The sequence below is a fragment of the Vipera berus genome, assembly GCF_964194415.1.
Source record: "Vipera berus genome assembly, chromosome: 2".
Classification (NCBI taxonomy): Eukaryota; Metazoa; Chordata; class Lepidosauria; order Squamata; family Viperidae; genus Vipera; species Vipera berus.
The window spans coordinates 163,847,045-163,872,306 of record NC_138203.1 but is presented as its reverse complement, the minus strand read 5'-3'; the positions used below and the strand labels follow the sequence as shown (position 1 = coordinate 163,872,306).

The window sequence follows — 25,262 nt, the reverse complement described above, 5'->3', positions numbered from 1 at the left end:
GCCAGAAGCTCCCAAGCCCCGCCTCCCCCCCTTTCTCATTGGCTAACTGGGAATTTGGGGAGCCCCTGAGCAGGGCGTGGGAAGGCGGGGCCGGTTGCGCGCGCGTTGCATTGTGTGCGCTCCAAGTGAAGCTCTGGGCTTTCGGGCTTGCGCGCGTTGCCGCCGAAACTGGCGGGGGGGGGGCGGGACGGCGGCGGGTGAGGTGAGGTGGGGGGGGGGGAAAGCGCGCGCTCCCGCGGACTGTAGCCTTATGCAGGCACAACGCTGGCTCCGCTAAGAGCAAGTCAGAGGTGGCGGAAGAAGCGGCGGCGGCGGCCGAGGAGGAGGAGGAGGAGGGAGCCGAGCCAAGCCAGTCGGCGCCATGGAGGAGCTGAGCAGCGTGGGAGAGCAAGTCTTCGCCGCCGAGTGCATCCTCAGCAAGCGGCTTCGCAAGGTGGGCAGCGGAGGCGGCCGGCAGCCCAGAGCAGCGACGCCGTCGCCCGCCGCCTCGGCTCCCTCTGTAACGCGCCTCTTTTCTTTTTTCCTCCCCCTTCTCCTCAACAGGGCAAGCTGGAGTATTTGGTGAAGTGGCGAGGCTGGTCTTCCAAGTGAGTCGGACAATGAAGCAGCCAGCAGCTGAGCGCCAGCCAGCCGTTGAGCTGAGGGGCTCCCAGGGCGGGGCTTGGAGGGCTCGGGGATGCCGGGCCCAGGCGAGCGGGGGGACGCGGGCGAAAACAAGAGGCGGGCGGCGCGGCTGCCAACCGCCAGCCCAAGCGGAAGGGAAAGCGGAAAGAAAGCCTGGGCCGGGAGAAACGCCTGCAAAAACCTCGGCTGGACTTGACGAGCGCTTAGAACAGGGGTCTTCAAACTTGGCCCTTTTGTGACTTGTGGACTTCAACTCCCAGAATTCCTCAGCCAGCCATGCTGGCTGAGGAATTCTGGGAGTTGAAGTCCACAAGTCACAAAAGGGCCAAGTTTGAAGACCCCTGGCTTAGAAGTTACTCTCCTTTCTTACGGGTGGTTTTGTTTTGTTTTTTTTACTCTTCCCTCCTCTCCGGGAGCGTTTCTTCCCGTCCACACCTTCCTTTTGTTTAGTAGTAATTAAGTGAAATTTGCGCCCCGTTTCTTTATTGGGTGGGCTCTTGCCTGTGCCGCCGGCTTTCGGTGAAACTCCCTCGCTTGGCTTGGCTCCCGTGTCTTTGGCTTGTTGCTTTGCCGCTTCTAAACGGAACTTCGGAGAAGTCCGCGGGCCGCCTTCGCCTCCCTGGTTGGAAAGGGGACGCGGTGCCAGGGGGAGGTGCAGCTCTGCAGAAGCGTAAAGGCTCCTCCGCAGAAATGGCAAAAGCTTCCTTTGCTCTGCGTCGATCCGCTTCTGAACCCAGATCTTCCCCCCCCCTTCGTGCATGCGGTGGGGGTCCTCCACCCCCCACCGCTCGTGAAGAAGGGGGGAAAGGGTTGTCAAGACTAAAAGAGGAGCTTCTCCCTTTACCCCTCCTGCCAGCTGCTCCTGAGAGCCAGACTTCCCTCTGCTTTTATCCTTTTTCCTGCTTGGCTTCTCTTCTTACACCCCAGCCCCCTCCCCTCACACGTGCTCAAGTTATCCATAATGCATCTCAGTGTGCTCCTGTTTTTTTTCTTCTTCTGATTGCCTCCCATGCCTTTTCCATTAAGCAAATTGAACGGGTCCAGTCGTCAAACAAAGCACAAACTTTTCATTGATTTTGTGAATTTTGCTGCAAAAATTTAAATTTCACCCAAGAATTAAACTAGTGCTTATTATTATTCAGCAAGTTGTCTTAGGTCCACTGGCCAAGACAGTCTTTAATTAATTATTACTTTCAAGCCAGCTTTTCCTCTGATGGCCTCTAGTTTGATTCAATTGCAGCTCTCTTTACTCCTAGCCAGCAGAGCAGGAGTGCTTCCATGTTGGGGGTTATGGGACTTGTAGTAGTAGCCCAACAAATCTGAGAAATGGCTTAGGGAGAGCTAAAGTGTGCACTGTGCTTCTGATAGGCTTTGCTTCAAAATGCAGCCTACAATAAACAAAGCCTCTAATTGAGAATGGTATGTTGTAAGAAAGGGTATATATCGTAGTGAATGATTTTCCTCTTTTCTAGGCACAACAGCTGGGAACCTGAAGAGAATATTCTTGATCCAAGACTCCTCTTGGCTTTCCAGAAGAAGTGAGTAAGCCACCGACCTTGCTGAGAGGTGGGAGGAGGGCTTGTCTAGGCAGACCAGCTGGAATTGTGGAAACTGAATACAGAGTACTCTATTGTTTCCCCAACTGAAGCCCATTAGCCTATTTTTCCTCCATACCCAAGTACTGTTTTTAAGGGCCTGGTTAATGAAGAAAGCTCAAGTGTAAAGTTGATTTGTGATGCTTTTAGACAGGGTTTAGTTGTGTTTCCTGTTTTCTTTGCTTCTGAATTCAGCATAGGGGTTACTGTATAGATTTCATTCTGTACATTGATAAACTATCCAAGTTGTTATGAAAAAAGAGCCTGTTATGTTTTATTGAAGGTGGAGAGGATTTAGGTATGTCTCACTGGATGCTGAGAAGAAGGCTGCTATAGCTAACTTGTTGCTTAAGACTTCTGTTAGCACCTAAAACAGCTGCCTATAGCTTGACTTGTTCCTCATGCAAGTTTTATGGATCTTGAGAAATTATAAAAATTGTTGCTAGTCAGAAAAGAAGATATTAAATAGTATATTCTCTGAATATAATGTACACTCACAGAAATATGTAGAATATTAAACAGTATCTGTGCAGGATGGGTCAGAAGATTCAAATTGGTGGACAAGTCATCCCAATCCAAGCCCCATCCTTTTCTACATGTATTGAGGATGTGTGTGCATACAGAAGGGATGCGATTCAGATTATGTCCACTTTCTTGCTCATTTTGCTCCAATGCAGGTGCCACTGATATTGGGAACTATTGAAAATGTATGATATTAGGAAAGAAATGTAAAGCTAAAATATCTGGCATACAAGAGAAAGGCTGTTTGGTGTTGGAAGGAAGTATGCTAGAGATCGAATTGTGCCCAGGGTGAAGGCAACAATTTTCTTCTTAAATCTGTTAGCATGTAGTAGTTGTGCAGACTGCATAAACATTGAGAAGTTTATAAAATGCTCCAAATTAGTCAAGTAGGTGAAGATACTAAAAGATCTATTCCCTTAGTACAACTTGTGATAACAAATATGCACAATAATTGGAAAAGAATGGAAAGCTAAAGCAATGGTCGTACAAGAGAAGTGTGTCAAAGGAATTAGCAAAAGTGAGCAAATACATGTTTAGACTGGCAGTCTGCACTAAATATAAAATAAATACACTGATAGTCACCTTTTCAATGCTTTATCACACTTACAGAATACAAATTCTAAGAATAATATATTGCTGCATCCTCCCACCAGAATTTCCAGTGTGATTCAAGTGGTTGACTATGCAGGTTTGAGCAGCTTTCAGAGTTCGTACAACTGTAGTTTCCTGCACATATTTTTGGAAAAACATGAAACTGATTTCCTGTGCAAGTGACAGTGTTACAAGATTTATAGATTGGGCCATGCCTTCTTCCCAGCTGTGTGCTGTTTCACAGTGAAAAGTGGAACTTCTGTCTACTGTAACATATTATAGATTTGATTCTGTCCTCTGTGTTCCTTAGTTATTTTATCTAAATTTTAATTCCAATAATATAGTTCTAGAAGAAGATTGCTAAAAATGGCATGGAAATACAGTATATGAATTATATAAAAACAACTTAGTTATCATGTAGTATATAAATGCTAATAAATACATTCCCGAGCAGGGGGTTGAACTAGAAAACCTCCAAGTTCCCTTCAATTCTGTTATTCTGTTAAATGTATTAAAGCTGAGAAATTATTCTCTAAATGGGGATGATGAGAACAAGAGTAAATAAGAAACTTTGTAAAACAATATAATTATCTGCATGAGATGTGTCTACTAGGCCTGGAATTAAAAATATTAAATAAATCAAGGATGGATTTATTTTGTCAAGAAACTGAAATCTCCATGTTCAGTAGCTGCGTCCCTTTAGTATTAACAAATATTGCTGTTGATGCCATGCTTATGTTTTCTTATGGGTATCTGGCCACTGTTGGACTGTAGAACAATGTTGGAATATTTAATTCTCCTTACTCTGTGCAATTTTACTATATAACTTCATAAAGTTATTAAAAATAAAGTATCAGAGGGAAAATAGCAACATAAGGACAGGTAAATAAGAGTTATTTCAAACTTTCCAAATGTATATATGTTCCCAAATTGTAATTCTGTTGTTCCCTTTATTTTTGTTTCTTAACCTATGGAATTCTTATAACTTAAGATAGTTCCTGGATATCCAACAAATGAAGCACTCAAAAGTAATAATAATGAGAAAGGATTTTAAGATCTGCGGTACCAAAGGAATGGAAGATATATGACATGTACAGTGCTGGTAAAACATTGTTATCATAGATATTCATGTAGACATACCAAGGGAGGAGAATACTTAGGTTGGGTACTATCTCCCTTCAGTTGATGGGCACTTTCTCTTCTGTGTACAATATTTACCAGTCAATCCAAAACTTGGTGCAAGAAATTTTCTTTTCATTCACTTCAGTGAGAGAAATAAAAGATCAGAAATTGCTACCCTGGTGTTGACAACAGCCTTACTGATATCAGTATGCCAGTGTTTAGCACTTGTAGCTCACCTTGCAAGCATAACCTACATGTATCTGCCTCAGACAGATATCATGTCTTAGAATAAGTGTGCAGCATGGGAAGTATCTTTAGCCTGACATTATGCAAAGAGAGTTCAAATGGAAGAATGATGGGAACATATAGAGAAGAGGCATTTTGCACAAAAAGGGAACGTTGGTCCACAAAACCTGCTGATCCTGCAACACATATGACAACATTACTAACCAATTTTGCCTAGAACCCTCAACAGGTACTTATCTTGGCATTCCAGACACATTTGTCTGGCACCAAATTCTTTTTCCCGAGTTGAAGGACAAGACAGTATTGCACACAGGTAAGCATGGAAATGAGGAACATCTGTTAAATCGCATCTCTCTCCCATACCAATTCCCAATCCCTTTGCCATATTCACAAAACACATTTGCATGGGCTGTGTTGTTCAGCAGTAGAAGTTCTCATTCCTAGATACCAAGGCAAAGACTGGCAAGGATCAGGTGTTTCATTACAACTGCTATACATGAGTGCCTTTGCTTTGTAAAATTAAAACTTATATACTGTACACTGGACAATACACACAGTCTTGCACTGCAGGGTAAAATATACTCAAAAAATTAAACAGTCTCTTTGTCACAGAGAATGCAACTTCAGGGAGGGCTTGAGGATTGTCTAAGCAATCAAGGACATCATTCACTCTTGCCCAAATATTTAGTATATGTCCAGATTAAGGGGCCATGGACTCCTGCTATCTGTTGTGAGTTCCATTTTCTATGTTTTCCCTTGCTGTCCTACAGGTACAGGTTGATGGACAAGATCAGAAAAGAGATGTAACCTTTGACTATCAGCAAAACCCAGGATTTCCCCAGATGTTCTTCAGTGAGGTATTGACCAGCCTCTCCAGGCAGATTTACATACCTGCAGAGCAGACAGTCATACAGTTTGCCACCCTGCTGTCTGTTAAGCCACTGTTTCCAATGTTCAAGACTCTGCTCTTAGTTTCTTCTGAGGCAGCTCTATCCCAAAGAGACTGTTCAATAAAAGCTCTGACATTGTCCTATGCATTGTTTGTGTTTTGTTACAATGGAATAGTGACTAAGACTTCTTTTTCCATAGACATTGTAGCTATGGATATTGAGAGTTTTAGGCCTACATGCTTGGAGTATCAGGTTGAAATAATTGCCAAAATATCTGCCTCTGTCTAGTCTCAAGGCAGAACAAGAAAATACAAAGAGTTTGGTAGACTCAAGACTAGCTATGTGACCTACTTGATAAGCGCTTTTTCATCTGTGTGCTGAGGGAAATCTCTTCTGTGTGTACTGGTGAGATAGATGCCTCGATCAATTATTAGAGAATCATCAGGAGGCCATGGGATACTTGTGCAAGAGTGCAAAGTTGGTCTGGCCAAAGATGGCAGAGGCTGAAAAATGAAGGATGGCCTCTCATAAGCAATAATCCATGTGTTGATGCTATGGTTCGTCTTGTTATGCAGTGTCCTTCAGTAGAGACCCCTTTCTATTCTTCTACCATGTTTTCCCAAAAATAAGACTGCGTCTTTTATTAATTTTTGCTGCAAAAGACATTTCTTTTCCAATTAGATCATTTGGGGGGAAATACGGTACTAAATAGATCCGTTTATTTTTAGAGGGGCTTATATTATGAGCATCCTGAAAAATCATGCTAGGGCTTATTTTCGGGGAAACACAGTATGTGTAGGGTAAAACATTTTTCTGCCAAACTAGGGGTTTTTTTGCTCTTGATTCCTGTGGTTACTACCTAAAGTTTTAGGAGGAGAAAGAAACATTGCTGCTTATAGATCTGTTGGTTGTTTTGATGTAATGATTAGCTAACAAATTATGTAGTATTTCTAGCATTTTTTAAAATCCCATTTATATCCTGCCCTTCTCCGAAGACTCAGGGCGGCTTACAATCTAAAGCACAATGTGCTTAGCAATAGCCTTAGCAATATTGTGCTCCCTTTTTTGTCGTGGCACTTTCTTCCTGGGTATCAAAAAAGATGTCTGGCTGTATTTTGCCAGCACTTCCCCCTGTAGAACTTATACAATCTTTTGTTCAGCCCTATGCAATGAGCCACTGGAGGGTGCTGCTAGCAGTTTATGAGAATTCCTGTTTTCTGTGGGTTGGAAGAGTGGCCGGGCCATTTCTTCTGTAGCTGGGCCTCCCTCATGCTGAAGTGGTATCTGTTTGGGAAGCTGTGTTATATGAGCTTTCCTTCTTTTCCTTCGTGTGTTGTGCTACAGAACTAAGAGAAGAACATGAGATTTTTGCAAAAGGGACAAGGTTACTGGTGACTGAGTGGGGTGGGGGGGCGGATTCTGAGGGGTGTTTGCGATTGCCTGTGTGGATTTGTTTTGTAATGATGCAGAGGTTGTGTTGGATGTTGCTTGAGTTCAGTAGCATCAGCAGTACACAGTTTGAACTTGTTGCCCCTGAAATGTGTTGTTTATCTGTCATTGTTTTTGCTGATTACAGGTGTTTTTATGCTGTCTGGGTATTAACTGCCTTAGTTGGCCAGTTGGCCAGAGGAGTAATGGTGTAGTTCAGGAGTAGGCAACCTTGGCTCTTCTATGACTCGTGGACTTCAGCTCCCAGAGTTGAAGTCCACGAGTCATAAAAGAGCCAAGGTTGCCTACCCCTGGTGTAGTTCCGGAGTACAACTGTTCCAATGATATAATGTAGGACCTAAAATCTCTTATCTTTGGCAGGATAAAACCTGTTCCTGGACCAGATATGTGAAATTGATGCACTACTTAATACATATTTTTCCTAGTGTTTTCTCATAAGTGCAGGGTATATTTTTTTTCCTGGAACAAATAAGTGTTAATCTATTGGTTGTGACAATTGACCAACTAACTTGTCCCCTGAGCCTGACATGGGCTGAGAGTTACCAGTGGGCCAAAGTCCCTCAGCTGGCTTTCATGCCTAAGGCAAGACTAAAATTCACAGTCGCCTAGTTTTTAGCCTAGACCAAACTGATTCTCATAACTAATAGATAATATCAAATAATATTCTTTACGGAGGCTTGTGCCTCAAAGTTCCAGTTTTCCTAGAAATTGAAAACTTACGTCTTGTACAGAACTTCCCTTAACTTTATTAGTTTCCCTGAGTTATTTAAACTTTTCTTTCATTGGTCTTTTTTAAAAAAGACCAATTGTTTTTTATTTGTTATTTATTTGTTTGTTTGTTTTTATTTCATGGTTTATCAAAATCACTTTGATATTTTCTAAATGGAAAGTAATAAAAATATTGTAAATGAGGAATGTTTGGATATATGAAATACAAAACACTATACTTGATCATTTTGCCTTCTTCCGTGGTTAATCCAGATATGGATGTACCGTACATTTGTATAAGGTCTTTACAATGTTGGCGGTTTTACTTTTGGTCCCTCCACCAATGATTCCTAGCATAGAACTGACAATTTTTTTTCCCCAATGCCACATATCGAGTCAATGTCTTCTTTCTTGCAACGGCCCCATTTTTGTCGTGTTTGTTACTGTAGTTTCAGAAAACTCAGTTCTTATTAACATCAGTTTAAAGTAACCAGCAAAGGTTGTAAATGTGAGACTTGGTTGTAAAATTATTTGTTCACCACAACTGCAATTGTGTACAGTCACTAAATGACGACTACCTGTAGTTTGATATCATTTGCAAACTTGGTGGCTTACTGCTTATCTCTGAGTTAAGATATATTTTTTTAGGAAGTTTAAAGAAGTTCCCAGTACAGATGCTTGAGAGACTGTCTCTTCCCTCAGCTGGGAAATTTGTCACTTTACTCCTTTTCATTGCTTTCTTCTTTTTTAATCTGTTGCCAATCTGTAAAAGAGAAATCATCTTTTTTTAGAGAATGGTTTTTTTAAAAAGAATACAGAATACAATCAATTTACCAAGATGCACAATAACAGTAACAAAATAAACAATGCATAAAACTAAAAATTATTGAAAACAAGAAAAGGAAAAGTGGGAAAAGGAAAAGGAAAAAACAAAATTTATATATTAAATTTACATTCACTAGTTTACAAAAATACCATAAGATGCTATATTACAATCATGTATTATTACAAATTATAAAATCTAAACTTGGGAGCATGTTTCTACATCCTTTGATTAGTAGAAAATAAGACACTTTTTAATCTCATGAATGCTTCATTTATATGAGAGCCTTTGATAAAGAAAATACTTGATTTTTGTCATGTTCTGAGATTCCTAAGGAAGTGGCAGTACATTTAATTCTGTGGGGGAATGCGTGCTGGAGTATGTTGACTTTCAAACTACCCTTTAGCTTAGTGGTTAAAGCTTGCACAGAGTAGGATATATATTTGTGGTAAAATGGGGCTTTGGTTCCACTTGGGCTTTCTGGCCAAAATATGCCAAATTGACCAGTATTGTAATTGCCATTAAAAGGGAATGCTACATGTGGCACAGATATAATCTTGTAATTATGTTACAAAAACGTGAAAGCTTCAATTGACCAAAGCCATGTTGGGCATTGGAAGACAATAATTATGGATTCATCTTCTGATGACCATAGCATTTGGAAGATTGTGGCTTAGGGTGGAAGAGGAGTAAATAATAAAGAATATGAATTAAAGAAATGAAAGAATAATAATTACAAAAGTGAAAGAAATCAGTGGAATAACTTGCCTACAGAAGTTGTGGGTGTTCCATCACTGGAACTTTTTAAGAAGAGATTGGACAGCCATTTGTCTGGAATTGTACAGGGTCTCCTGCTTAAATAAGAGGTTAAAGACCCCCAAGTCCCTTCTAACTGTTATTTTCTATTCTGTATGAAGAAAGAAAGTGTAATCAAACTGAATGAAGTCTGGGTCTTCTGAATTGGAGTAAATATGAATATATGCAGGAAAGTAAAGCTGTAGGTTTAATCATGAATGCAAGGGCTAAAATGTGTGTCAGAAAATATAAATTAGTGCTATTTAGGTTATAGTGGATGTGTTTGAAAGTATATTGGTAAGAATTTCAAGTTATACACAGAAACCAGGGGTGAATTTAAAGAAAAATATTCTGAATGAATGCAAACTGTGGGGGGGATATTGTGACATGAATGGTTAGAAATGGAAACAAGATAATAGTATGAAAAGCATTACTGTACCATTTGGAATGAAAATGAGAATAAGAATAGTGATTGTTTGATGAGTGTCTACTTTGAAAGTAAATCTATTGGCTTTAAACAAGCAGTATTACCATAAGTATTTATATGTATTTATGCAAATATGTAAATATAAGCTTCCCATCAGAATGAATGAAAATTAGATACCAGAAAAGAAAATGTGAGTGCTATAGAATAAATTAAGATGGAGTTCCACTTTTTGCATGGAATTATGCTAATAGTAAGTCTGAAAAAATGGTGGAATGATGAAATAGAAGGGGCTATGAATAAGAAAAATACATATAACAGTGCTACAAAAAAGGGAATGAGAGAAATATATGTTATGGAGAGGGGGGGGAACCTGTTATCAAACTTTCCACTTTGTTGTTGGGCATCTCAGGAGAGATTCAGTTAGAAGTGATCACTGAAGTGTGGTTTTTAAAAGAAGAAAATACAAAATTAAACATGAATGGGAACTGAATTAATGTCAATTGAATATAAAGTGGATTATTAGTAAAGAAATACATTGATGAAGAATGAATAGAACAGAAAATTGATGGTTGGAGGGAATTAGTGAGAGCTTGCAAAAGAAAGATGAGAAATTTAATTTGTTTGCAAAAAAAATAGAAGTGTATGGAAAGGTATAGTCCAGGGGTAGGCAACCTCAGCTCTTTTATGACTCATGGACTTCAACTCCTAGAATTCCTGAGTCAGCTGCTGACTCAGGAATTCTGGGAGTTGAAGTCCATGAGTCATAAAAGAGCCGAGGTTGCCTACCCCTGGTATAGTCAATAGTGTTTGTGAAAAGAGGACTGAGCTTAATTTACTTTTATTTTGACTTAATTTTGTTGTCTTTATTATTTCTTGCTCCATTTTTGCAGTTTGCATTATGTTACTTACCATGAAACAAAATACAGGTAGTCCTCAACTTACAACAGTTCATTTAGTAACCGTTCAAAGTTATAAAAGCGCTGAAAAAAGTGACTTAGGATTGTTTTTCACATTTATGACTATTGCAGCATCCCCATGGTCACATGATTAAAATCCAGACATTTGGCAACTGATTCATATATTTATGGCGGTCCCAGGGTCATGTGATGCCCTTTTGAGAACTTCTGACAAGCAAAGTCAGTGGGGAAGCAACAACCCTGTCACTAACTTAACAACTGCAGTGATTCACTCAACAACTGTGGCAAGAAAAATTGTAAAATGGATCAAAAACCCACTTAACAAATTTCTCGCTTAGCAATAGAAATGTTGGGTTCAGTTGTGGTGGTAAGTCGAGGACTACCTGTAGTAGGATGGATATGCATGTATTTGAAAAAGCCTTGGTATTGGCAGGGTCACGCCCAGCCATGTGTCTGTTGTTACTCTCAAAAAGCTCTATAGAAGGTTGGAGAAGCAGAGTTCATCTTTAAGATTCCATGCCTTACTGTAGTTCAGCAAAACTCTCTGGATGTAGTTTTACTTATCATGTTCACCAATTTTCCGAGAACAGATGTTAAGCTAAAACCATACTGTAATTTCCCAGATCTTCCATGAATGATGCCGCATCCATTACCTAGCCCAGCATGTGGAACCAGTTACATTTCTGCTAGTAGTTTAGCGATTGCACCTTTGAGTTCTGACTCTTGAACAGATACCACCAGGACCCAATGGTTTGTTACTGTGCATTCTCTCCTAATGTGGAATCTTCTCTGGGTACCTCAGTTTGCTTCAGTTGTTCCAGTTCCCTCCTAAGAAAGTCAGCACAGAGTCGGATCTATATTTTCTGTGGCACAAACAGAAAATATTGTTCATTTATTTCCTCAATGTTCCCAATAACATTCCTGAGCACCCCTTTTCACTCCTCTGTTGCCTAATGGCTCAATCACTGCCTTGGCTGGTTCTTTGCTTTGAATATATTTAAAGAAATGATTTTTGTTCCCTTTTTTAAAAATTTTCATACTTTCCTGAAACGATAATTATTGCTACTTACTGGATTATCATCTTACACTTTTCTTGGTCAGGATTTGTACTTTATGTTGTCTTACATTTAATGCAGTCTCTTTAATAACCTGGCATGCTAAGATGTCTTTCCCTGCAGTCAAACACAAACTGAAGTTAATTAAAATTTTGAAAGGCAAGCATTGAAACTGCTTTTCTGCAAGAAAAGAGACTTCTATTCTAAAGAACATGAGAGTGGGAGAAATATTACAATTTTGATCAATAGTTTTTCTAGACCAACATTTTACTAAATAAGATATTCGATTTTAATTTTGTAGGACAGTTGGTATCCTGCTAACCCTTGTATGTATGTGTGTGTATATACACACATACACACTTCTTTTTGCCCATGCACACACACAAAAATGTTTTCATCTGAATTTGTTCCCTTGATAACTCAATTCTTTGGTTTTTAAATTTAAAGCAAGTGACTTTGATGATACTGTAATGCTCTTGTACCTTAGCCCTATTCGACAAAAAATTAAATGCCTCTTTTGAGTTAGTTGTGAAAGCATCTTTGCTGAAATATAAATGCTTTTTTCTTAAGCAGGTGGAGCAGAAAGTGGTATCTTTTTTGTTTGTTTGTTTTAACCAAGAGTTTTCTATATCACAGTCTTGGTATGGACCACTGCAAAAGCCATTATTTGAGACTGTAGAATTACATATGTTTCTTACCAAGCAACAACTAGCCCAGTTAATTGGTACAAGAGAAAGTTAAATAATTATCTGCTTATAACTTCCTCCGTCTAAACAATATAGAATTTTGATCTCTACCAGAAATGAAGTAGAGCCAGTAATCATGTCATGGTTTAATGTTGGACAAGAATTAGGGAATTTATTTTATGTATTTATTTATTTTATTAAATTTCTATACCGCCCTTCTCCCAAAGGACTCAGGGCGGTGTCCAGATTCTTATCTATCTTCAGAATAGATGCTCACTGTGTGACTCTGGGTCACTTTCTCAAATCAACCTTTCTCACTGAATTATTTGAAAAATTAAAAGGAAAGGAATCTAATGTATGCCACATATATTTCTTGAAGGAAATACTTTAATCTCACAGAAAATAGGGTAGAATAGAACAGAATAAAATAAAAATCTTCATTAGAGAATGGTATTCGGAAAAGGGAGAATTTTGTAAATTAGTGGCCTTTAGACTTAATCAAACTTAAATAATGTAATATCATACCATCTGTTTCACACAGAAAAGTGAATAACACATTCCAGACCTATTAATAGCTGTTAAATTTTGATTCTAAATTGTGGAGGAAATATATTAAGCTTACAGAAAGTGAAACTTTTCAGACTTCAGCTGCAACTCGTAATTTGGCTGGAAACGAAACCAACTTAAGAAAACCCTTTCTATCTACTATTTTGACTTGGTTGTGACCTCATTAGCTATTTTCCATATCTCTCGATTGGTGATTTCCCTACCTTAACCCTCCTGGACTAGAGAAAAGGGGGGGGGGAAACCCTTAATTTTATTTTATTCTTCTGTCAACTGGGCCAAAAGCATAATATTGCAGAACTCTTTTAAAAAACATGGTTAAAGCAGGGGAAGGGAGGACTTGCACTGGAATAAGTTGGTCATGATGATCTGTCCCTCATCTTTCTTAAAATCATTGAGAAATCTGTGAAAGGCAGTATAACTCTACCCACTTTCCCGTGGACTTACAGTGGGTTGGTACAAAAATACCTCATTTTTTAACTTACTAAAGGTATATAATGGAACTTTTTCAAATAAATCTGTATTCCTAAAAAAATTTAGCACACACAAAATTTTACTGGAAGTTTGTTAAAATTTATGATAAGATAAAATACAAATAGAAACAAAAATAAAAGAAAGAGAAAAAGGGCAAAGATGAAGAAAGAAAAAGGAAAAAGTAGTAGCTTCTGAGTTTTTTTCAGTGCAGGGAATGCAAGAAAAGTTAGAACCTCAATCTTTTACATTTCCAATAAATTCAAACCATATCTATAACGAGAAAACCTAATCATCAAAACCTAAAATCAAATTTACATTTTTTTCCCCTTTTCCTTTCAAGAAGTGTTTTCCAGGTGGAAACAAAGCTATATAAGTTCTGTCTAATTAAAACAGTCAATTTTGCTATATCCACAAACTGTCCATTTTTCCATTGTGGGAATCAATGTGTCTTACCATCATTGTGCAAATTTCTCACCACTGTTAACATATATAATAATAAAATTTCAAATTTTCTTTCAGATTCTTTCTCAAACCTAGAAGAAAGACTTCTGATTTCAGTTTTATATTTATTTTAAAAATCTTATGAATTAAAGATCTGGTCCCAGTATTTCTTTGCTTTGTAATAAATGAGAGATGATGAAAAACATTACATTTCTAACATTTGAAGTTCTCTTATCCATAAATCTCTCGGATGTTAAACATCAGGGATGCATTGTTGTATAAAAGTTTTTCTTCAGTTTATAGTTCAATGTAAACTTCAGTCCATTTGTCCATATGTCTTCCTATTGATCAAGTGGTATATTGTAACCAAAGTTCTTTGCCCATGAGATCATATACAATCTTTAACATACTCATTTCCAAAATTCAATTTCAACAACATTTTATAGACTTTAGGAATAACATTGTTCATCATTAGCATACAATGCAATTTCAAATTCCCTTTTTACAAACTCAAACTTCTTATTTAAGTTAGGATATAAGTTATTTCATCTTGAACCAGTGAACCAGTGGCAAACACGTCTTTCTAACTTAAGTTCTTTACTTTGAATAAAACATATTATTTCATCATAGGTCCACCAGGTTGGTCCAATTGTCATTTCTTTTCTTAAAAAATGGCTTGCTTCTTGGGGTGACAACCGAAAAGGGATCTTAGGAGAGAAATTTATTTTATATTTATTCCAATTTTTAGAATGGCACGCCTAACAAAATTACTCTTGAAATCTGCATTTACCTTAGCTGTGTGAGACCCAATGTGATGTAATGATTTAATGTTAGACAATGCACCCAAATCTCGATTCATGGCCTTTCAACGCAAACCTCAATTCATGGTCCTCCAGATCCAATAATCTGTTATTTTTTACGGGCGCCCAATCCTCCATCCAAACCAAACAGCAAGCACCAAACTATAATCTTAATTCTGGTAGATCTCTTCTGTCTTTCGCATCTTGCAATGTTATAGTTGATTCTCAGATTTTTCCTTTGCCATATCTTTTTGCCATTGCTTAAATGGAGCGTTGATCATTAATATTGGTAAGATCTGAAATAAAAACATCTTAAGTAAAACATTCCTTTTAACTACAGAAATTGTACCCAACAACAATAAGGGCGTTCTCTGTGGGTGCGCCTGCCCTATGGAACCAACTACCCACAGAACTTAGGACTGCCCCCGACCTTCGCTCATTTCGCCGGGACCTGAAAACTTGGCTCTTCGATCTGTTTGGTCCAGACTGTGGGGTTGTTAATTTAACTGGGTTTTAGATTTACTCTTGGGGCTTGAATTTAATTTAATTGTTTTATTTGTTTTTAATTTTTTGTATTCATGGTTTTAACTGCCCTGTAAACCGCCCTGAGTCCTACGGGAATAGGGCGGTATACAAATCCAATAAAATAAATAAATAAATAAAATAAACTTCAATTTATCCTTGATAAGTCCTTTTTAATGTCATCCCAAACAGTGACATAATTATTCTGAAATAATTTAAAATTTGTATTAAGTCAATATAACCCCTAGATATTTGACCTTTTTTCCACCTTAAAGTCTGACTTTTCATTAAAATTTCATGATCTTGTGCAGTCATACTCTTTACCAACATTTTTTGGTTTTTGTTTATTTTAAAATCAGCTAAGGCACCTAAGTCATTCCATTTCTTTTAATTAATTAAATATAAAAATATTTATAAATATTAGATTTTGAGGGGGTCTTGTAGAAATAAAATTAAATCATTAGCAAAAGCTCTCAGTTCATACATTTCTTTTGTAACTTTCACACCAACATTTTTTCATTTTTTCTGATGTCTCCATTCAAAACCTCCAAGATTAAAATAAAAAGCAAAGGAGATAAAGGATATCCTTGTCTTGTGCCCTTCTGAATATTGCATAGCTTAGGCAAATCTTCGAGCTCTCTGGCCCAGGCAGAGAATTTTAATTTTAGTTTTAATTTTAATTTTAACTGGGGTTTTACTTATTCAGGGACAAATATAATTTTTTTAATTTGTTTTTAACTTTTGTATTTTTGTTTTTAATCACCCTGAGTCCTTCGGGAAAGGGCGGTATATAAATGTAATAAAATAAATAAATAAATAAATAAATAAATAAATAAATAAATAAATAAATATGTGTTTGTTGACACCTATAAATCCGTTTAAATGAATTTTTCCTCCAAATCCATATCTTCCAAAAATTTAAATATAAAGACTCAAATTAGTCAAAAGCTTTCTCCACATCCAAAAAATATTAATGCTACGTATTGTAAATATTCAGTAATATCCTGTTAGCTGCCTTTTCAGCAAAAACCTAGATTGTTATTGAATAAAGATCTGTGAAATCTTTTTCAATCTTTCAGCCAATATTACAGTAAAAAGTTTATAATCATTATTTAATTAAGTAACACCAGCTGCCTGCAATTAGTGCAGGTTCGCATCCCACCAGGCTCAAGGTTGACTCAGCCTTCCATCCTTCCGAGGTAGGTAAAATGAGGACCCAGATTGTTGGGGGCAATTAAGCTGACTTTGTAATAATGCCACTTGGGGGTGTGTGAAAGCCCTAATAAGCAGGCATATACATAGAATGAAGGCTACTGCTAAGCTTGTAAGCCGCCCTGAGTCTTCGGAGAAGGGCGGGATATAAATGGAATTAAAATAAAAAATAAATAAATAATAATGAGATTGTTCCATAATTTTTTGTTAGAGACACATCCTGGTCTTCAGTATAAAACTATATTGACTTCTTTCCAAGACTGAGGCATTGTAGAGTACTGCAAAGTAATGTTCATTGCATCCTTCAGTGATTGAAAGAATTGTCTTTAAAGCATTTATAATTTTGATTTGAGAGTCCATCCAGACCTGGTGCTTTACTTATTTTTATCTTTTTAATGGTGTCTGATATTTTAAAAGTTGTTATAGGTTCATTCAGTTTGTCTCTAAGCTTGTGAAAGTTTTGGTAATTGTTGCTTTTGTAGATCTTCATCTATTTTTCCAAATCCACTTCCTGTTTCCCTTTTGATGAGATGAATATTATAGCAGTTTCCAAGCCAGACATGGATTCAACTGTGTATTCTAATTATATTTCTTTGATAGATATGAATGCTAAAATTTTAATAACTTCCTTAGTCTGTGGATTACAGCTTATTCTTTATCATGGATAAAGCCCAGGCTAGATTTATACAGGAATTTCAAGCTTCTGACATAATCAGGTTTTTAATTATGTTTGTGCTCTACTACAAATTTAGTGAGTCCAACAACTATAATTTATTTGGATGCTGAGAAAGCTTTTCATATGTTTTGATTTTTAGCACTGAGTTTACCTAATTTGGGTAATGAAATGTCTGCAAGAAAACAACCAAGCTTAGAAAGCACCAAGGATCCATTTGATTTTTGGCTTTATTTCTGAGCTAGATTTTTCTTTTAGTTTCCTCAATAACATTTCGGGGAGGGGAAGGTGTGGCTGTTTTAAAAATCTATTAATGAGGGAAATCCTTAAAACTGAGGCATCAGGATAATGAAGAAGTTTGTAGAACTGAGGCTGCTTTAAAAGTCATTGTGAGTAGATGATAAAGGTTAAAATAAAAACAGCTTTATATTTTTCCTTTTTTTAAACAATCTTGATCTTTCATCCTGTCAGAAAATGTCATAAAGCTTTATTTCTTTTCATGTTTTTATTTGTCCCTTCTCACAAAAAAAATAAATAAAGCTTTCTTTTGTAAATCCAAAACAGGAAAGTTATCTGGGTCATTTGTGAGTGCTGACTTGAGGAATTCTGCCAGTTGAAGTCCACACAGCTTAAAGTTGCAGAGGTTGTCAATGCATTCCCTATCATAGGGAATGTTCCAAATGGCTGGTTGCATTTGCCTTGCCGTTGGAGATTCTGTTCAGGAGTTGGAACAGGGATTCGTGTGGTCAGGACAGGTCCTTCTGTTGTCACCTTTGGGGCTGAAATTGACTTCTGTTAGTCTAATTCTGTATTGATTACCAAGTTAAACACATAAATATATATCTTAGCTATGCCCCTAGTATTTAAAAATTATCAAGACATATGTTGTTGTTGTTAGCTGCGAAGTCGTGTCCGACCCATCGCGACCCTATGGACAACATTCCTCCAGGCCTTCCTGTCTTCTACCATCTTCTGGAGTCCATTTAAGCTCATCAAGACATATAAATTTGCTTAATAAATAAGTACCGCTAATAATAACTATGGACTCCTGTGATGACTTATAATATACAACATTAGAAGAAAGACTGTATATCAGATCTGCAGCAATAGCTTGCTTATCAAAAATTTTATTTTGAGCAATATATTATCAAAATTATAATGTTGATGTGTTAATGTATATTAATATTAAACAATATGCATTGTGTTTTCATTACAAAATAAAAATTCTCCATTGTACTAATATTCCAAAAGCAATAATAGTGAAACAATAACATGGACCAGTGTTTTATGTAAATCAGTTGGGTTGTCTGTATTCATACTGTGATTTTTCTGCCATGTATTCTAAATAACTCAGTGTAGAACGAATGTTTCTACATCTCGTCTGTGTTGTTTGATGGTTACTTATTATTCTGACTGCAGTCTCAGAACATTTGTGGGTATAAATTTTCAGGATGTGGTTATAGAATGCTGCACTAATCATTTTTTTAAACAACAATTTCATTTTCTTGCCTTTTTAATGTTTGGGCTTCTGTATGTACCATTTAAAAGAAACTAAATACATTCAGTTTCATGTACTTAAAAAAATACATTTGCTTTCCAATTTGAAGAATGCTGACTTTTTATTGTATGTATTTATTAAATTTGTATGCTGCTCATTGCCTAGATCTCACCTGTAAGCTGTGGTTGAATAGTAATTTTTTTATTAAAGTATTAAAATTGTTTTTTGTAAGAGAAAATGGCTAATTGGGTAAGAGGGGGAATGGTGTAAACGTCAAAAATACATGCCACATAACAATGAGGATACTGCTACAGCTGTAAGTTTGAGGACTAATTGTAGGTCACATAATTACTCTGAAATAATTTAGAATTTGTATTAGTAATATAACGCCTAGATGTTTGACATTTTTTTACCTTAAAGCCTGACTTCCTTGTTAAAATTTCATGATCTTGTACAGTTATATTCTTAACCAACATTTTTTGTTTTTTTGTTTATATAATTTCAAGCCAGGTAAGGCACCAAAGTCATTTATTAAATATTCCATTCCATTTTGGAGGTTTTGTAGAAACAAAACCAAATCAATAGCAAAAGCTCTCCATTCCTGCGTTTCTTTTTTAATCTTTACAATCAATGTTTTTTCATCTTTTCTGATGTCTTTAATTAAAACCACCAAGACTAAAACAAAAAGCAAAGGAGATAAAGGACTTTCTTGTCTTGTGTCCTTTTGAATCTCGCACAGCTTAGGCAAATTTCCATGAATGATAATATGAATTTGTTGAGATGTTTAAATTTCAACTGGAATGGAATCTCAACTACACTGGAACAGTGTAAACATTGTAAATACGTGCCGCCTGACTATGGGGATGCTGCAACAGTTGTAAGTTTGAGAAGTGATTTTTAAGTGACTTTTGTTTCTGTTGTTGTAACTTCCAGTGATTGCTAAACAAATAGTTGTAAGTCAAGGACTACCTGTAAAGACGGACATTATCAAAATAAATAGTTCCAGTATTACTTTAAAGGTAAAGGAAAATTTATCCCTATTTACCAGGGGAAAATATTGGAACAGTTTGCATAAGGCAGTCCTGGAAGAGACCAGACAATTGCTAAAGGTCTGAGAACATATAAAGTCAGTTATATGTATTTGGTGTCTCTGAGGAGTCAAAACTCCATGCCACTCCCAGGATTGGTACAAATGTCTGTCTGTGTTAGGTGTATCTTTCAAACGGTGGGTCCTGTTTCTGAGATTCCTGCTAATATATACTGATTCATCCTCTTGGAGGAGGCACCATGGATCTTTAGACTTAACAATGTAAGGAAGCTGTAGTAGGTTAAACAATCCAGTCTTGTCCAGCATCATTTTCCCAAAGGTTACCAAAGAGGGACCACTCTTTACCTCCAGCAGCTGACATATTTTCTTGGAAATCTTTCATAAGGGACTTCGTCAAACATCTTTTGATAGCTCAAGTAAACAGTATCTGCTGGATCAGCTGTATCCACCGGTGCACTTCATACAGAGTTTATAACTCAATATCACATCACTCACTACACCTCTAAATACTGCCTGTAGACTCTCAAAATAACTTTTTAAAAGTCCAAATATTTGAAATATTTTTTCTAAAGATTTACTCTAAATAGGTATTATATTTTATTTAGCCTTTTTCTCTGCAGCACTTCTTAATATGAATATTGCATTGACCACTTTGGAAATCTCTGCTAAAGATACTATAAAGTATTTTAATATTTCTGTTATAACATCAGTACTTTCAAATTTTATTTCTGAAATATTGTCTAATAGTTGTTCCCTGGATTCCCAACTTGAAAATATAACTACTGGCAGGTACATCCAATCTACTTCCATAACAAAGACAGGTGCAAAGTATCATTAAGTGACTATGAAAAGTCCTTATCTTTCCCTAATAATTCTTTGTAATCTAGTGAATACATTGCCTTATGCAAGCATATGTTAAAGTCCCATTTTCTTTTTACCATTTCTTTGATACCTCTGGATTAGGTATATTTATTTTTTTGCTTGCTGTAGAGATGCAAGCTGAGCTTCTAATGTGGTTTTGGGTAATCCCAAATATTCTGGATAGATTTGATCTTCCTGTTTGGAAACATTGATTTTTTGAAATCTAGTGCAGTTACTCGACTTCTGTAGCAATTTTCCACATTGAATTCTTTTAATAGTTTTTTTGTTTATTGGGTTGTCCCTGTTTTGCATCTAAGTAAAATCACCATTACTTTTGATCACATCTTTCTGCATATGTTGGGTGTACATTTGATATGTAATAAGTTTTTTATTTGTAGCTGCTGTACACTTAAATCAGTGTTCTTTGAAAATGTACAAAATGCATAGAAACAAAAATTAAACACAGTTAAGTGTTTCACTGGGTAAAATGTCAGTGTCAGGCTTTTAAAGTCAGTATTTTATCTTAAAAATTTCTCTAAAGAGAATAATCATACATTTAAAATTGTGCTATTCATATTAGAAATATGCTTTTCAAGGCAGCAAAACCAGAATAATTGGTTTCCTTACACAAAAAACTTGGAGGATATGACAAAATATTTCAGCATAATAGAGACAAATTCATTGAACCTAGTCTTCACTACAGCAGAATGATCCATTAAAGTGTAATGAAGGAATAGCAGCGACCAACTTCTATCCACTCGGCTCTGGTGATATGTGGTACAGCATACTCTTATTATATTAAGAAACAAGCAAATTTGTGTTGTGCTGGTAATCCACATTCATAAGTAGTAACAAAGATTTCAGTCTGGATGGATCGCAAGATTCCTGTGAAATTTATAGTGAAATTGTCTAAAAACAAAAATAGGCATCTTCTACTGAAAAAGAAAAGTAAGAGGATAACTTTCTGTCTTCCCAGGGAACATGAAAAAGAGGTACAAAATCGGAAAAGAGGCAAACGACCCAGAGGCAGACCAAGAAAAAATGTTGTAAGTAATGGTGATTTATAGGACCCATTGAAATTACAGTCATGGGGGCATTCTTACTTGCAGATAGCTGGACTTCACCTGTTATGATGCCTGGTAATCTCTTGTATAGTCTTGTTGATTCCTATCAGTTGGAGTCAATATTTATTCATCATTGGCAACATCTAATTTTACTTAGGAAAATACAAGTCTGTCTGTAGCAAGAAACTTTTACATACTGAAATATAACAAGCAAATTATAAAAGCAAATTCTGTTGGCTCTGAAAACTAAACGGTTATCCAGAAAATTGATTGTGTAAACTGTATTTAAGAAAATAGAATTTCGGCAATATTATTGAGTAAGTGGGTCGTATTCATGTTGCTGTCATTCTGCTCTGTCTCTATTTAAAGGAACCTGAAGCCCCCTCCAGGAACAAATCCAGCAGCTCTTCATCCTCCACCTCCTCTTCAACTTCCTCTTCTGATGAAGAGGAGGAAAGTGACCTTGAGACAAAGAGAAGTCAGCGGAACAGGGAGAGTCACCCAGTGCCTCAAAAGAAAGCTCAGATTTTAGTTGCCAAACCTGAAAACAAGGACTCAGCTAGGAAGAAACGTGGGCGGAAACCACTGCCTCCAGAGCAGAAGGCAGCCAAGAGGACAGTCAACCTAACCAAGGTGCTTAAAACAAATAGAAAGGAGTTAGGAGGGGGAGGGGGGGCCAAATTGGCAAGCAAGATGCAGCCACAACACAATGCTCAAAGTTCTGGCATTGCCATGCTTAAATCCCACATGAAGGAAGCACAAGGTGCCTTTGGTGGCTTTTGTTCTGGAGCATCCTCCAATGATAACCTCTCCAGCATAGTGAAGAATTCTACAGTCGGAAGCCCAAATTGCGGTATCAGCTGGCAAAGCTCCATTGTCCATTATATGAGTAGGATGTCACAGAACCAGAGCTCTGCAGATGCCTCTGCAGTGGGACGACTGACTCTGAAGTCAGCTATGTCCTGCAAGAGCAACCTAGGTTTGGATTTAAAACTAAAAAACCAGAAGGGTTCCGGAAACTTGGAATTGACCGTGCAAGGATCCAAAGTGACCAAGAGACCGAGTGGCAATTCCTTGGGGGAACAAAAGACAGGGAATTTGCACAATGGCAACAAAGTTCCTTCTGGCTCTCCCAGCAACCAGCCAGCTTGCAACCAAGAGCTCAACCTACAAGCTTTAAATCTGCAAAGTGTGAAGAATGGGCCAAGCTCCACCGGCAGTAGCCATGTTTCTCACCATGGCTGCGGGGCAGTTGGCAAAGGCAGTGGCAGCAGTTTAGCAACAAAGACAAACGTATCCAAGGGCAGCGGGCCTGGGAGTGGCCAGAACATTGCCAACACAGGGGCAACATCAACAGATGCAGATCCTTGCAAAGGTGAGAAACCGGCACAAAGAGCATCTCTTAGTGAGAGAGATGGGGCCACCAAGAGTAATACCACCTGTGCTCAGGAGGTATGTCCCACAAAAGACAAGACTTCAGGCATGTCGGAAGGGAGCACTGGAGAAGAGGAGACTAGCTCTGATTCTGACAGAGATTCTGCTTCTTTTCCTGGAGGAGACCAGAATACGTCTCTCTCCACCCAGACTAGCCAGGACTGGAAACCTACCCGGAGTCTTATTGAACATGTTTTTGTCACAGATGTCACAGCTAATTTGATCACAGTAACTGTTAAGGAGTCTCCAACAAGTGTGGGGTTTTTTAACCTAAGACATTATTGAGCTCCAAAGCAGATAAAGCATTCTTCCTCCATCTCATTTGACTCTTGGATATTGGAAGGAGAAACAAATCACAGTAGTTAGCAACCAGAGAAATGAGTTTAGGGACTCTTTTTCAAGAGTCTTGGCTTTACTCATGTTACTCGCCAATACAGAGGAGTGTAGTGAAAACTACAACCCCATGCTTTGCTGTACTTGAACACTTTAGCTATATGATATGAAATACCAGAGGATTTTAACATTCAAGAGAACATTCTCCTGAATAGTTTCTCTAAGAAAAATAGTTCCTTATTTTTTTCTTCCAAATGATGAAGTTTCAACACTTCTAAGCTCCTAGAACTAATTATGTTAGTTTGAAAATTTGTGAACAGATCTATATTTAGGATACCTGTCAAGGGCCATATAAAAAGTTTGTCTTAAGGGAATGTATGTAAGACATACTTCCAACTTGCTTTGGAAACTAGAGGGTATGATAATATATAAGACAGCATTGGTCTGGAGCTGGGACTAACAGCTATCAAGTGAGTTTGGTTCAGGTCGAGCTTTGATCTCTAGAAGCTTCAGAAATAGCAATTCACTTGTTTGGACTAGTGTCTCAAGATCTTGAGAAAAAAGTATGCTTTTCAGCCTGCCAAATATATCAGCAGATAAAGGAAATCAACCTTGGAGAACAATGTTCTCAAGAACTTGAGAAGACAATATGTTTTTCAACTTGCCAAATGTCAGCAGATGTTACTCAGAGGAGAATGCTGTGAGTGTACATGAGTGTACACACGAATATGTAATTCAGGAAGTTTTTACACATTGGAAAATTCTATATGGAAACCAGTTCCATGTAAAATGTGACTTGTGTAAACCATTGCTTAAACAAGCCATGTGTTCTGAGAAATTACTATATGCTTATGTAGTTGAGACCACTTGTGAGTCCCCAGCATGTTCACGTACACATGCACACACATACACATTTTGTATGCTGTTACACAGAAGAAATGGGAAGGAAGCAAAATTAGAGATTTTGCTGATGTAGAGATTTTATAAGCATAAGATGCCTTATAATGTGAGATGAAATACTATTGATGGGTGCTGTTCAAAATGAGTTGAGAATCTTTGGAATCAGAAAGCAGGTTTTTGAAGTTTCTATGCAATTGTTATCTTTCTGTAGGCCTAAATGCTCTTTTTAGTTTGAGAGTTTGGTTGTTTGCTTGTAGACATTTCATTACCAAACTAGGTAACATCATCAGTGCTAGTGAGTATGGTGTTTGCAGTCTTGAGTATGGGGTCACACACCCCATCAATGCTGGCAGAGCAAATTACTGTGCTGTATAAAAACATGGGGCAAACACCAGAGTCACTAGCCCTGATGATGTCATGTAGTCAGAGAATGAAACATCTGCAAGCAAACAGCCAAGCTCAGAGAGCATCTAGGACCCCACAGTTTGATCCTGAGGTACAAATATTCTCTTCTGTTGGGTGATATCTTTCTACTTACTCTTAGCCGCAATAACTACAAAAAAATTATTTCAGATGGCAAGATAACATTGTCATACAAACTGCCATTTACTTTTATTTTATCTCTACCTATGTCCGGTATCTCCCAGTTAAATTCTGCTACAGGGCATCGCTACAGGGCAGAAATGATTGAAACCTCTCTTTGTTTTATTGCTCCAGCAAAGGCTGGCTTCCCTTGACTGGGAAGCTAATGTATGAAACCGGAGAGGATGGACTGGAGTGAAAACATCCTTGAACCTATATTTAATTTAGGCTACCTGCTTTCTGAAGTCAAGTGATGATTCAGTTTAGGTTTCTACTATTCCTCTCAGAACAGGTGCTTCCTGTTGGTCAAAAGCCAAGGTCTAGGTTTGGGCAGCACTGAGCTCTGTCAAGTCAATTGACAGTCAAGCTCTGTCAGAATTTGACTGTGTTCTAACAGTGCGCTTCT

At 37.6% G+C, this 25,262-nt stretch overlaps 1 protein-coding gene across 1 annotated transcript; it reads left to right on the top strand.

The window, feature by feature from the left end:
• Window positions 1–245: 245 nt before the first annotated feature.
• CBX2 (chromobox 2) lies at window positions 246–23,643 on the top strand. Its single transcript, XM_081317984.1, has 5 exons — window positions 246–433; window positions 544–587; window positions 2,097–2,162; window positions 21,520–21,589; window positions 21,977–23,643. The coding sequence occupies exons 1-5, from the start codon at window positions 362–364 to the stop codon at window positions 23,324–23,326; spliced, it is 1,602 nt and encodes a 533-aa protein (XP_081174110.1). The 5' UTR covers window positions 246–361; the 3' UTR covers window positions 23,327–23,643.
• The last annotated feature ends 1,619 nt before the right edge of the window (window positions 23,644–25,262 follow it).